This window comes from Fulmarus glacialis, unplaced genomic scaffold (genome assembly GCF_000690835.1).
Source record: "Fulmarus glacialis isolate BGI_N327 unplaced genomic scaffold, ASM69083v1 scaffold14412, whole genome shotgun sequence".
NCBI lineage: Eukaryota > Metazoa > Chordata > Aves > Procellariiformes > Procellariidae > Fulmarus > Fulmarus glacialis.
Genome location: NW_009199882.1, coordinates 1,680 through 16,709, shown reverse-complemented (window position 1 = coordinate 16,709; position 15,030 = coordinate 1,680). Strand labels below are relative to the sequence as shown.

The 15,030-nt window shown below is 41.7% G+C and overlaps 1 protein-coding gene across 1 annotated transcript in view; it reads right to left on the bottom strand.

Annotated features, from left to right (window-relative positions):
* MPG (N-methylpurine-DNA glycosylase) overlaps positions 1–9,625 on the bottom strand; it is an 11,247-nt gene extending 1,622 nt beyond the window's left edge. The window contains exons 1-2 of the mRNA XM_009573400.1: positions 9,404–9,625; positions 5,827–6,031 (exon numbers count right to left, since the gene is read on the bottom strand). Coding sequence (XP_009571695.1) covers positions 5,827–6,031; positions 9,404–9,625 — 427 coding nt within the window. The remainder of the gene's footprint in view (positions 1–5,826; positions 6,032–9,403) is intronic.
* Positions 9,626–15,030: the final 5,405 nt, after the last annotated feature.

Here is a 15,030-nt window from a genome sequence, read left to right as displayed (position 1 = left end):
GCTGGGGCCCCCCCCGGCCTTCCCCCCCCGCCAGCATCTTCGAGCTCGGTGATGCCGCTCCACAAGAATCCCCTCTCCCTCTCCAGCCTCAAACATCTGGAGCCACGCTCCCGCCTGGCAAAGGCTTTTTTTGTAGGCACTGACAGATCTCTAAGGACCTGCGATTTCCAAAAATAGAATCCCTCTCATATTTTGTACAAATCTCACCCTCCTGGGCTCCCAACTGAGCCTATCAACTGAGGACCTGATTTCTGGCTTTTGTGAGGTGTGCCTCTTGCCCTGAACCTGCTCAGAGCCCCCGCTGCCCTCAGTACAGCTCGGTGAAGTCAACAGACTTATTTCCAACAGCTGTCAGCAATCTGTTCCCAGGCACTCCCTTCCCTGAGGAAGGGGATTGATGCTAATCTGGCAGCCAAAAGCTGCTTCCCTGTACTACAGTGATTTAGAGCTCAAAGGTCATTTTAGATTTTTAAGAACATGCTCCATGTCCTAATTCTGCTTTTCATCCATGCACAAAGAAACATCCTTCGCATCAGGATGCTGCCTCACTCGCCAGGAACAACTGTGGGATTCTGAGCAATCACCAATTACAGTACTTGCCTTCATCCATGACAAATGCAAGTGGAAACCGTGGTTACACTTGAACTGAACCAAGTCCTTGGGAGTTCATGTGAAGAGAGACACGCACTCAGAGAAACTGCAGGTGCTCCCAGAGCATCAGCAGAGCCGTGGCAGGGGGTACCTGGCATTTCTGCCTCCAGCTGCTCTTTCTGCATTTCTACAAGAAAGTTTTCACACTCACTCTAGCCGTGTGCAACACGGACCCCGCTCTCCGCTCCGAGCCAGCAGCCCCTGAATGTGAGCGCAACACCACAAGAGCTTTGGGAAGAGGTGGAGACAGCAGGCAGGGTAAGAGTGCAGGGATGCCCTGATGAGCTACTGCCTGCTCTGCCCCCAACTGTCCCTGCACCCCTGGGCTGATGTTTGGGTCCTCCTGAGCATACTTGCACATGAGAAGTTTTATTTTAACTACCAAAGAGTAGCTGAATCCTTCTGGCTCATCTCCTGCTTGCCAGAGTGCTTCAGCTTGCCTGCCTCCCTCTCCGCAGCCTGCAGCAGTTCGCTCTCGGGGGTTATCTGTATTCAGCATCTGCCTAACATGGATACAGCCGCTGACACGCCACCAGCAGCAGTGCCAGTCCAGAGATGCTGAATATCTACCTCCCATGCCTAAGAGTCACTCCATATAACGAGCAGCATTCAAAGCTAAAAGCTGGGATCTAACAGTGACGCAGGGGCCAATTCTCTCCCTGAGCAGCTAGAAATCATGAAACTATAGGGAAGTCCCACACCCCCACTGCGCAGCTTGCTGCTCCTTCCCTGGAATGGCTCCAGCTCTCATTCTTGGAAACAGCTTTTGGCCGCTGGAGAGAAGGAGATTTCTCTCTCCACCCGCCTGATTCACTGCTCCCGAAACACTTCCTTCAAAGTCCTAGTCTACGATCCGAAAGTTAGAGGGAAGTCCACACAGTGTGACCCTGGGCCTGGGCAGAGCATCACTGGGTTCTTGATTTTACAAGCTATTCTTTCAGATCTGGCAGCAAAATCTACACCTCTGCAAATTCCAGAGAAACAAATCACAGCAAAGTCAAAGAGAAGCTTGACTGGCATTTACTCTCTTCCTGAAGTGGGGGAAGCCCAACATCCCTCTTAACTCTAGGGAAAGCTCTTTGTACTAAGATTATTTTGCTGCTCGGGATATACTGTAGGATTCATGCACACTGAAAGACATTGGTTATATTTTTTCTATAAACTCTTCTTCCTCTATCATCTATGATTTCTCCAAAAAACCAATGTAGTGATGTCCATCATGGCTTCAGGCAGTACCAGTATTTGCAACAGTGATGGGAAGACCTCTTACAGTAAAATCCCACACGATGCAGCTTTATCTCAGTGATGTGCACAAAGATTTCCCCTTCCTCAGTGACAAAAAATATTTGAGCCCATCCTTCAACTCATTATGGTTTTATGAACACAAAGATACAGTCAAGTGAACTTGACTGAACATGCTAACAGCCACAACTTTTTGCCCCAGTGAAGTGGCAAAACAACGGGCTGCAGCTGAAGCGCTTCTGATGTCTGCTGGCAGCAACTGGCTGGGCTGGGGACGTACTGCTGAGGACACTACGGTGGTGGTGGCTCTCAAGGTAAAGTCTATGCTTTTGTAGCTGCTCTACCAAGCACCTCTGCAAGCACAGCTCTGCTGGTGATGCATCTTTTCCTATCCCCTAGTGATAGCTCTGAGCCTGAAGTTTAGCATAAGTCAAATACAGAAAGCAGAAGAGAAGGTTTATTCCACCTGATATTAAAACAGACAGGTTACGTGTCAAAACAAGAGAGCTCTAAAGAGCCAGAGTCTCATGAGCCAAACACCCCCTTCTTGACAAGCTAAGCAGAAGGGAGCAAGTAGGAGCCGCATATAAAGCTTTGCACATCTTGTATAGGCCTCAGATCCTGAGCTGATTAAGGTCCAAGAAGGCCCCAGCATGATTCAAGTCAGCGTTAAAGTACTTTTTACAACAAAGTCTGCTGCAACAGTCCAATTCATGCTGCTTGCCTGGTCCCAACAGTGTGTGCGTCTGGGACAGCCCTGTGCAGTGTCTGTGCCAAGAAGGTAGCAAAACACCGGCAACACAGGGACAGTGCAGCACTCTGATCTCTCTCCAGTAAAAGGACGGCTGCTTTCATTAAGCTAGCAGCTCCAAGTCCGCTCTACGGTCACTCGGTTCAAAAGTCTGAGAAGCAGCAGGACAGCAGTCGCTGCCAGTACTTAAGAGGATATACTGGTTTTCTGAACTGCTTGTCTTCCTCCCACAAGGATCCTGTAATTTAAGCAGCACAAGGACTTGCCTACACTACAAAACTAGATAGTTTAATCCAAGCTAAGAATTCTTTTGTGATTATTAGTTTGTGCTAACTTTAATAAACCACCTAAAATGACACTAGATCTCAGTTAAATCTATGTGCTTGTTCCAGTAGTCTCCAGAAATTTATGGTTTGTTAAAAATCAGTGTATGATTGCATGAGTATTTTGATGCAAACCACCCGATGGCCAAACAGAAACATCCTTCAAGAGTCATTTGGAAAATCTCTAGAACCGATTTCTCCTGAAATCAACCTCAGGTTTTCCCCCGATTCTCATGTCATTCAGTATGAACTTTGTTAACATGCATCCAGGTCAAAATTGAAACGGCTTAAGCCAGGGTCAGTTTGTGTGTGTTTGAAGACACCAGAGAACCCCCAAAAACCTTTCCCCTTCTCCACTGCTCCAATTTACTGCAGCAATGCCATACAGTATTCCCAGATGTAAACCCCAACTACTCATATAAAGCAAGTTGCTCTGCTGTCCTGAAATCTGTGTGCATGTCTAGACTTGATCCGCTCCTCCCCTCCATCTACAGAAAGATAGAACAAAACTGGAAGAGATTCAGGGACAGGCAACCAGGATGATCAAAGTTATGGACTAGCTTTGGAGCAAAAGCCTAAGGAAGGAATACCTAAGTAGACTAGAAACCTTCAGCTTGGAAGACAGCTGAGGAGGGGATATGAAAGATTCTGGCAGATCACAGGAGGCAGAAGATGATGTATGGGAATAGATGCAATCACCCTATGTTCTCCACTGTTTAACTCCTGGTGCTCTGCCAAAATCCAAGAAAGAGTGATGCAGCTCTGCGACACCACTGGAGATGTGCCCTTTGAAAAGGAAAAGCATTTCATGTTCTCTCTTTCAGTCTTTCCAAGTGACACCTTCAGCAATATGTTCATACTCCTTTTACAGTCTCCTGGTCAGTCACTCAGGTTTTTGCAGCATTCTCAGGGAGACCCTGAAGTACTTGGATATTTTGCATCAAATTCCCTGCACAAAGATGATGAAACTGATTACATCAGAAGTCCATGCTATAAGCAGAGCGTGGTCTGTGCCACTAACAGGGACCAAGCTATGTCGCAACAGGCTTTTTTTTTTTTTTTTGCCAGTGTTTCCTTGTGTTTTATGCACAGCCACAGCCAGATTCAAAACAAATTTTCCAAGAACTGTCCCATATCCAGAAAATGAAATGCTTTTGCCTTCTACCCAGGTGCACAAATGCCACCACAAAAGACGACTTCCTCAATCCTTCCCTGAGACTAAACGACAGGATAGGCTGCTTCTCCATCTGTGTTAAGATGGGAAAAACATCTCAGGTATGATTCGGCCTCAAATTCTTTCTTTCAACACACCTGCACATGGGCAAGTGTACTGAAGGAGTAAATCCTACTTACGCAGATGCCTCTGTGACACACAACATGCACAGCCATGCTATTTACTTCGGTGTGTTCCTGACAAAGCTGGTAGTGACAGCTATGCTTGGTGTCAGCGTAGCTGATGTATAACAGGCTAATGGAGAATAAGTTTGTAACAGAAAAATCCAACTAAATCCATCACAACAGTGAGCTCTTTAACTGAGTTTCTACAAAACTAAACACAGGTATGTAAGGGAAAATTTCCCAAAGTATAAATTTCAAAGAAATCTTTCTAGAATTCAAAGGCTAAGCATCTTTTTTTTTAATAAAAATTATTATTCCTAATATTTCAAACACTAAGAATCCCATGCTGAATAAAGAACCACTCTGCTTTCATTATCTGAACAGATTTGGCAGAGACAACGTAATGAAATTCACATGTGTTCATCCACCAGACTCCAGACCTCCATTTAGGAAGACAGGCTCTTCCCCCACAGTATAACCTGGTGCTGTTTTTCTGCTTGGCGCCTGTCCAAAGGCTAAAACCTGAGGATTAATGGTCACTGTTACAACATTTGCTTTCCACTTATGAACACACAAGCGGTGGGTTTTTTTTTTTTTGAGCTATATCTTTGAAATGGTGAAAAAGAAAAGAAATTATTTTTGAGATTTTTTTCTAACAAAATGAGTATTTATCTAAGAAATACCTGCTGCCATTTCAAGGTGTCTAATTAACCAATAGCTTTACTGCAAGGCAGACACTGTCATTCTTACAGGAAAGAAAAAACCAACAAGTTTTAGAACTAAGACTCGCACGTTAAGAGGAGCTGTGGAAGGAGAGTCTCAGTAAATTCCAGAATAATTTGATTAGAGGTTGATTATATTGTCTTGAGAATAATAACAGAAGATTGAAGATTCTGTAACAGTCTGGGTATTTTGACTTGGTTTTTTTTTTTGTTTAAGATAGAGCAAAACAGCTAAAATGCTCCTACATTTGACTCCTTGCTTAAGCTTAGGACATCTCAGACCTTTGTTTTCCCCAACATTTATAGCTTCTGAAGATAAAGATAGGAGACAGAAGAGTTTCTTGTCATGACAACAGACACCAAGATTTAGGCTGTCATTAGACTGCAAATTTACTTCCCCACTTTTGAGGAACAAAGTTCACTGAATCACATGAATAAGGCAGCAGCCCAAGACATCAAAACTGAAAGCTCCATCCTATCAAGATTCCCCTCCAGTCCTTAGTCTTCATTTCTGTGCCTGAACAGCTCATACAGCTCACAGCTGGGACCAAAACCCCACCGGGCTGGTCACTGTGCAGCTGGAGATGGGCCCTGCTCCTAAGGTTGGAAGTTAATACGCTGTCTGTCCACAGTTACATACTGTTCACAATGGCAAAACCCAGGTCCCAGAGAAAGATTGTGACAGCAAGTCATTGACTTCACAGAGCCCACAGGGAGCTTACAAGTGACTGCAACATGGGAAGTGTAGCTTGAAATATCAGCCCCACGCTATAGGCATTAAAACTCAGCCTCAACTTACCTTGGCTGGAAACATTCACGCAGAAATAAATCCCGTAGATCTGATATACGTACAGAGTTCCTGGTTTCATGAACATTGCCGCGTTTCGTTGAGTTTGCTTCCCACCTTTCGAGTGGGAAGCTTCATCTTCCCCACCCAGATAAGCTTCTGTTTCAACAATCCTCCCCCAGAGTTCTCTGCCATCAGGAAGTTTGCGAACTAAAATCTGAAAGAGAGGTTAGAGTGCATCAGTTAGCAATCCTCTGTACAAAATAACCAGAGCGCAAGAGCTGTGGAAACAAAGAAGTCGGAAAAAAGGACCTGATGGTACTACATACTCTCCCCTCCATCTAGCGGTCCAGTCTGTAAGCTAACGTGAACTTTTTCAGCTTCTACTGTCCAGGCCACAGCCCAGTACAAGAAGTTCCTACCTGTCATTCACCCCACAAAATGCCTGGAGTGTCTAGATGTGGCAGTATCATGAAGAACCAATTTATGATCCTGTATACAATAAAGCCCACAGAGTTGCTTTTGTGGTTATTTTCTGTATTCTCCACCCCAATCCACCATGTTTAAAGCAAAAAAGCACCACCTTGAAGCATCATGAATGTATATTCTTTAGATCAGAAGAAATATGACAGTGGCACAATTAACTAACTACTATGATTAGACAGTCTCTCTCCATAGAGATGTTTCAAACAAGTCCTAGTCCCTAACCATAGGGATAATCATGACCAGAGCGAGTATCAATGCTATTTCTGTGTTTTCTGCACCACAGAGAGGGACAGTGCAGGAGAGCTGGGAATTGGCTTCAGGCAGACAACAACAGATCTTTGTTATTACAGTGTGTTCCTTGCTGCTGGTACCTCCTTAAATAAAACAAAGCAGATGCGGGGGGAAAAAAAAACCATGACAGTAAAAAGATTATCTTTAAAAATAAAACAATCATTAAACTTCGTACAAAGTTTTTTGTGGTTTAACCCGATTTCTAAACTTCCTATTTTACTTAATGTATGTTTAAGAAATACTGCAGTATAGTCTCATTTAGGCACGAGCTATCAGTTTAATTACACTATATTCAGCGCTTCCATATTTGAAAACAAGCCATTCAAAAATGACCTTCAAGAAACAAAGCTTAATTCTTAACAGATGTTTGTGCTGGATTGCTAATGCAGTTATTGACCTGATCCAGTATGGATGCTCCAGAAGTCAGTTTCAGATGTTGCCATCCCTACAGCACTTCTCAAACTGTTGAAAACAATCAGTTTATTATTTTTATGAAAAATGCAGTGACTTCAGAAAAGCACTGGTGTTTAGCAACTGCCTGTAAACACCCCAAAAGCACACCCATGTGGCCACATTTCTCGTTCAATATGATGAAATGCAATGGTTAGGTTATGATTTTAAAAGCATGCAGGCAATTCCACGACTTCAGACACACCAAATACTCACAGTTAAACAGTTTAAAGATGGTGATCATTCACAATACCTCACAGTAAACTATTTTATAGAGATTTTTATTTCTCATTGAGGATGTATCTTGGTGTTATGACAGTTCATTTTGCGAGGCCATTTATTGCATGTATGTTCTGGGGTATATTTTTGGTTCTAAGAACTCAAGTATCACGTTTAAGGTAAGCAATATTAATATACCACGCACCTCCAAAATTTGGTAGAATGAAGATAATGAATGAAACACTAAATTACCATTATAGTTACAACTCTAAGAAAATGAGACAATAGACTGGGTCATGGGAGACTAGGGGTTATACTTAAAAGAAAATCTAAACTTAACATAGAAATCGCCTGGCTTGCAATTCTAGCCTTAAATAGGAAAAGCATAGAATTAGGACTAAAATTTCATCTGCCCGGGATAACTGAATGCATAAGGATGTTGGAGTCATTAAGACAAAAAATGCATCAGTACTGGGAGACTTCAGGTAGCCTCATACAGGCCAAGTAAATATCACAGTAGGACAGGACACAGGCTATGGTTTGCGGAGTGAGTAATCGGGGATGTCGCAAGAAAAGACTGAACTCTCAAACTGATCCAGAACAAAAAGCGAAGTCTTTTCCAAAGACTTATCCCTGAAAAACAGTTTTGTATCATGACCATGAAGTATAAAGTTCAGTGTCCTTCCACAAGCATTAAGGTCCAAAAATAAACTGTCAGAGTTCTGCTTACCGGCAAAAAGGGGAAACTACATAAAGTGAGGAAGATTGTTAGGAAGAACTTAAAAGAGGCAGCCAAAGGTTAAAGCTGGAAAGGCAAGCCTCGAGCAGGATGTCTATAAAGATAGCAAACACACATGACGTATGAGAGAGAGGTTAAGACAGACCAAAAAAACCCCAGCAGGGTTAAAAAGCAAAGCAAAGGCGTCAATTACAAGCAAGACAATATCCTTAGAAAATAAAAAAAAAGCTAGACACAGCAAGACAGGCCAAAGCCAACAGTTTGTGGAACAAATTCCTGAAGTTATCTAAACCAATGAGAAGCCAGAGTCTGTTCACCCTACAGACAATAAAGGTATAAAAAAGACTCAGAGAAGATAAGACCATAGCAGTGAAACTAAAAACACATTTTGCAATGGCATTTAGGAGGTCCCAGACTGGAACTTTTTATAGGTAAAACACTGGAGGAACTCCCTCCCATGGAAAGAGCAGGAGGGTTTTCTGAAGGACTCTCTAAGCAGAAGAGACACATTTAATCTCCCCCACTCTGATTTCCAAAGGCTTTCAAGAAGGTCCAAAGATTCCTTTCCAATGGGATAAGGGAGAAGGGTCCTTTCATGAACTAGTAATGGCTTGAAAACTCAGAAACAAAAGATAGGAGTATCAGTTTTCAGAGTGAAGAGAGTGTAACTGTGGGCCTGTGGAGTCCTAAATGTCTCCACACTAGGGCCTGTGCTGCCTTGCATATTTGTTTTAATAACCTCAGAAAGGTGATCATTAGAGCGCTCACCATGTGTACTGACAGTATCGAGTTATTCAGATCAGCAAAAATAAAAGCATGAGATACAACTTTCAAAGCATACAGGGCAGCATAAAAGAAAGTACCAAGCAGTCTGCTGAACTTGCAGATGAGAATGAAATATTTGAGTACACTATGACAGTGGATACTTGTCAAGAAAGGCCAAGGGGCTGCCATGCTGTTAGCATCACAAGATAGTAAAATGGAGGCAGAGGAGGAGAAGTTGCTGACTGCAGAGCATTACTTTCCACTGGGCTAAGCAAGAGCCAAAAACAAATAAAGGAATACCTGAAAGGAAAATAATGAGCCTGAAACAACCTTCAAACCACAAACAGCAAAGTACATTTCAGTAAACCAGAAAAAAGGGAGAAAAACTCCACAAAAAAACTAATTCTGAAATGTGACAGTAAACTAAACCTGCAAAATTACTCCTCTGACTTCATCCAAAATAGATTTGGCTACTCATCTTTAAATTCCACTGAACTTAACAAGAGAAGGAATGAGAGCTGTATTCCTAAAAATAGCAAAGCCCTGGAGTCAAATGGCAAAAAAAGAATTTCATCCTTTTACACTAAGTTATTACCTAGCACATGCTCCAGTACAGTAATCTCAGTGTTCATGTCTTACCTGTCCCAGAAATGACTTGGCCAGACTAACACAGGGCTGGTTGAAAAAATCTGCTTCTAGCTGGGAAGAATTTTTTTTCTCTATCGCAAAATATTTGCTGCTTTTTGGAGAAGAATCCCCATCAGGCGTAGCATTCAGGTTCTCCAAGGCATCAAAAGGAGGGAAGCTGGAGCTGCTCTGGAGAGCACTTAATTGAGCCAACAGCTTTCTTTTTCTTGGCATAGTTCTAGAAAATTCATATAAACATAATTAGGAATATAAAGCTTATTTATAAGTAACTAATTTCCACAAACTCTTATTTTTACACATCTCCACAACAATGAATCTGAAAGCCGTAACTAATTGGACAACCTAGGCAAACTACAGAAGCAGGTGACAGATTTAGTTGTGTCTACATCAGGCTAGGCAAATAGTGGGCTCTACTGATAAGCAAATAGAAAACTTCAGTTTGAGTATTCATCTTTTAAGGACTGCAGATAAAAAGCAACTCTGCTGCACTTAGCAATAAAAATAAGTTTTTCCTAACTGTTAGGTTAGGAAACTCAGAAATTGAAAACAAAGATGAACCAGTACTATATACTTTTTACCACTAACTAATCTGTTAAGCAGACAGAAAAAAATAGGAAACACCTCAAAAATTGTGCTGACTCAAAGTCCACAGAAGTCACGTATCAATCATTTTAAACAGTAATGTAACCGGATCAGAATCTAAAACTCCACAGGACACAGAACATTTGAGTTGGGACATGCCCTATTTACAGTCACAGTGACAAACTTGTTTATCATGCTGTAGAAATGTTTGTGTTAGAACCTCCACAAAATAAGCTTTAAATTCAACCTACCAGAAAGATGAAGAGCAGTCCGTTCCAGTCAACAGTATGTATTTGAGGCAACTACGTAACCTGAGATTGTTCTTCTAGGTTTGTCATCAATTTACTATGCGAGCTTCAAAAAGTTAATGTTTTTTTTTCTGTGCCGCAGTCCTTATACCTGTCGAACAGGAACAAACTTATTTATTCACTGTATAAAGCACTTTGAAATAGGCTAAAAGATTTTGGAGCTGGAGATCATGATACCAACAGTGCATCATTAGCTCAAACTCAGGAACAATGTGCAGTTTTCTATTAGTCTAGCAAAAGACCATCTTCCAGCTGGGGCATTGCTGGAGATGTTCTTTAGCCTTTTTTATACAAAAGGCTACGAAAACAGTGAGGCATGCACTTTTCCTATACTGAATACACAAAAAGCTGAAACCAAACTTTTAAAATTCCCCTATTGGCATTAAATTTGGAAAGTGTCAGCCTCAGAAAAGAACTCTTACAAGAGAATGCAAAGACACCAAGTTTTAGAAGGTGCCTCATCAGTTCTGAAATTCAAGCATGTGTAGATATAAGGGAAAAAAGCAAAGGTTCAACATCATACATAACTAAAAATGGAGGAAGAATCCTATATACAGCTGAATCTGTAAGGGAAGTATATACATAATTAAGTAGCTGTTGCCACTCTTTTTTCACCAGATCATCAGCTTTTAAAAATGACTACAAAAACCTTCACCATCAAAACCAATCTTTATCTTGCTCTGATGTTTCTCACAAAGTAGATCCACCAGCAATAGCTTCCTTGAACTACACTGAAACAAATTCAGCATTGCTACACTCTGGATCACTCGTGCCAATTCCCCAACAGTGTTAACACTTCACTGCAGACGAATCCAGACACAAACATATAAAAATAGGCAGCAAAGAAAAAAAAAAAAATCACATTGGCATGACTGGCAGGGAGGTGGGATGCTTTTTTTTTTTCCCCCTTAAACATCTAATTCTTTATTGCAGTAATTCAGTGATGCTATAGAACGGCCAGCTCCATGCCAGGTATTCTGCTCTGAACTGCAGCTTTCACCTGTTGGGAATTCTTAAAAATTTTGTCAGAAGTCACCAGCTTGCCTCAGACAAAATTGCCTGGTGGCCTTTGCAAATGAGAGTGCTATCTAGGAGAAAGGGTGCGAATAGGAAAAAGGGTTGCAGGAAGGAAGGGACAGAGGAGGAACACTTCCCCGAATCAGACTGATCCTCTAAAAGACTCAGTCAAGGGAATGCTTCACACTGAAGACAGTACCTCCAGACTTCTCCGACAGCGTTAACTGGAACTTCCAGTTCATCAGCCATACACAAAGACATGCTGAAAACATGGCCAATTTGAGTGGAGCATTAACTCGTTTGGTAATTTGTGCTCTTATGGAATGCGACATCAGAAACAGGATCCGAGTTGCCTGGCACCTATTGCCTTTCCAATTAAGTAATTCTTAAAAGCTGCAAGTGCTCTCATGTAAATGTTATACCAGCAGCCTTAGGGCACTTGTAATTTCATTGCTATGGGCTGATCCTGGACAGATCTTAGTACTTTCAACTCTCATTAGAAAGAGCAGTAGGATACTGCCTGATAGTCATGAGAAATGCATCACGTACAAAAACGTGATTGCTTTAAAAGCAAAAACGCAGAATGAGGGGACTGCAATACCATCTCAGAAATCCAGAAAAACCCCAATCTACCTTTCGTCTCCCTGCTTGTCCATACCAAGATATGAAACATAAAACTCTATGCCTCAAAGCCTATCTACTCTTTCTATAAAGGATGCTGCTTGTATATACAAATCCCTTCTTGCCTATGAAAAAGCACACTGCAGAAGACAGTACATATCAAGCACCCAAGCCCTATGTATTGGGGCAGTAAGAGACACCATCTCTTCCCATGTAAGTCTAGAGGCAAATTCTGCAACTCTTCATTTCTATCTAGATTTTCTTGCTTGTATAGTAAACAAATTCTACTTCTGTGCCTCAAATATTTAAGAATCAGCTGTGGGTTTAATTGCTTTTTACTAATCCTGTTGTAACCAAACTAGCTACAAGTTGTTAAGCTTATGTGCGTACACGTGCACAAAAAGAGTATGGAAGTCAGAAAAGGAAGATCAAGAGCTGCGTAAGTCTGCACAAGTGCCTAAAGTGTTCTGAGCTAGTCTCAGGCAAATGTTTAGGGACCCTGCAAGCCAGAATCAGAAAGACACTGAAAATCTGTGTAACATACAGCTCAGCAGCAGGTAACACCCTGTAGTCAAGGCACAACTGAGTCTACACAGGTTTCTTTAATCCTTCTAATAACACTGCATTTGCAGGTATTTCCTCGTGTATTTAATGAGCTTTCACTAAAAGGAGGTAAAAAAAAAATCCCACCAGTAATTTGCATGTACTTTTGGCTTACAGGTCCAGATACCTGCAGCTGTAAAGTTTTCCTCATGCACATATATCTTTCTGATAGCACGATGAAGAAGCGCATATAAGAACACATTGCCACTTCTGGAGAGACAATTCCTCATACAAATTCCCAATTGTACAGATTTATGTGGGAATATATGAACTGTCAATACTGGGTCAGACCAAAGGACATGTCTCCCTGTATCCCGCTCTCCAGCACATGTCAAAAGCAGGAACCTAGGGAAGAACAGAACAAGCACACAGTGCGTCTCCACACATTCTCATGTCTCTACACCGGAACCTTCCGAACCAGGCACTGTTTCTGTGTACTTAGTAACGGTGAGCTTATGCAGTCTTCCCTGAGCCTGTATAAAACTATCCAAACTGAGACTTTACTGATGAAGAAATCTTGACAGAATTAGTCATTACGGCTCCAAAAACGCACTCATTTTGTGTGTGAAATTAGGACTGCTCCCAATGACCCACATGAATCAGTTTACATTTGCAATTCATCACCATCAGCCCTCTTCTTCACCACCTCAAATAACGTAAAGCCAGCCGGAAACATCGTTTTTCCAGGTTATTTACAAAACATCCCTGCAGCACTCCAATGGTGACCTCCAGCCACCACGAGGGCTGCCCATCTACTCACATCCTCTTTCCTATCTTTGCACCGTTTATGACAGGAACTCCCTTATTATGTCAGGGGCTGCTCAGGTGAGGGCTCCTGTTTAAAAGCTTCCTAAAATCTGAGTACAGACTGTAAGCCAGACCTCTCAACAAGCTGATTTAGACCTTCAGAGAACTCCAACATTTTTTTAAGGCATGACTTTCCATTACAAAAGCCACATTAGCTCTTCCCCACTACATAATATTTATGCAGGTGTCCAATAATTCTACCTTGCTGTATTTTCTACTAATTCAATTGGTAGCGGTCAAACTTCCTGGTCCGCAGCCCACAGATTTCCCCTAGAACCCTCTTTAAAAAGTAGTGACACATTTGCTGCTCTCCAGTCCACAGGTATTAGCTTTCAGGGAGAAGGGAGAGACCATCGTTAGCAGCACTGTCCCTGGGGGCTTCATCTGGTTCGGCAACTTGTTCCTGCCTGTTGCCTGTTTGTTCCATAACCTCTTACACAGACCCTTCATTTTAAGCCAGATCCTTCAATGAGTTCTCAGCAAGAAGGATTTCCACCCACCTTTCCTGTCTAGTCTAAGCTATTGGTAACCAGAAGTAAGTTAAAAATGTATAGCTTCCTGGACAACAGTGTGAGAAGCAGGCAAAAAAAACCTTATTGAAAAAAGAGTGCAGGCAGAAGCTAATATAGTATATAGTATAACTATAAATATTAAGTCAATCTCTCCACAGACAGACTTTGACACTATGGGCAATCCTACCAATACCTCAAAAGTATGGCAAAATGAATAGGTTTATTCACCTTACTGAATGATAGGGATGTCATTTCCTGCAAGATGTCATTTCCTGCAAAACGTCCTTGCAATTCCACTCCTTGCTCCTACTGCCTACTGGACATCTTGAGCTTTCCGGAATGAAAACTTACTCAGCCTTCTGTAAAGAACAAGGAAGATAAAAATGAAGAAGAGTGATGAAAAGAAATGAAAAACCCAAAAAGCCTTCACAGCAAAATTATGCTCTGTTTTGGTTGACTCTCTTAAACCATTTTGTTTTGTTCTGTTCCCCCACCCGCTCAGCGTTCTAGCTGCTATTTTTAACTGAGTGCCAAACTTGTATATTAAATGAAAGCAAACAAGTTAAATATAATACTGACAATGGATGTTAGCTAGCTCAGCGTTCTGAGATTTTTGTTAACCAAGGCAGCATTTAGTTAAGCAAGGCAGCATTTTAGAGAGGCCACAAACACTGAACAGGAAATGGACATAAGGATTCAAAATCATCTGCAGTTCAGGTTTTTTCTTTATATCTACATTATTTGTAGCAAATGTACGTTGGGTATATTGGGCTAATCATCCAAGTGCTATAAGTCCTTTTTTTTTCCCCACCTATATGATGTCAGTGAGAACACTCATGATGTGTAAAGCACATTGAAAGAGCTATGTAAGGGGATACAGAACTAGTAACTCTTAAGTCTTAGGTACCCACCTTAAAAAACGACCCCAGAAAATACATTCCTTCCTCAATCTTAATATTGCATGAGAAACAATTTAATTCAGGCATGGGGGTTTGACTCAACGACCAAAGATGTTTCACCAAAGCCTTCATTAATGCACTGACAAAAAGGAAAACTTATGACTCAAATGCTCAACCATCTGAACAATATCCACAAAGACAGTTCCACTTAAAGAGTTCTTGTTGAAGTACCAGTAGCTTAAAGACTAGGAAGAAAAGCATAAGCAGCA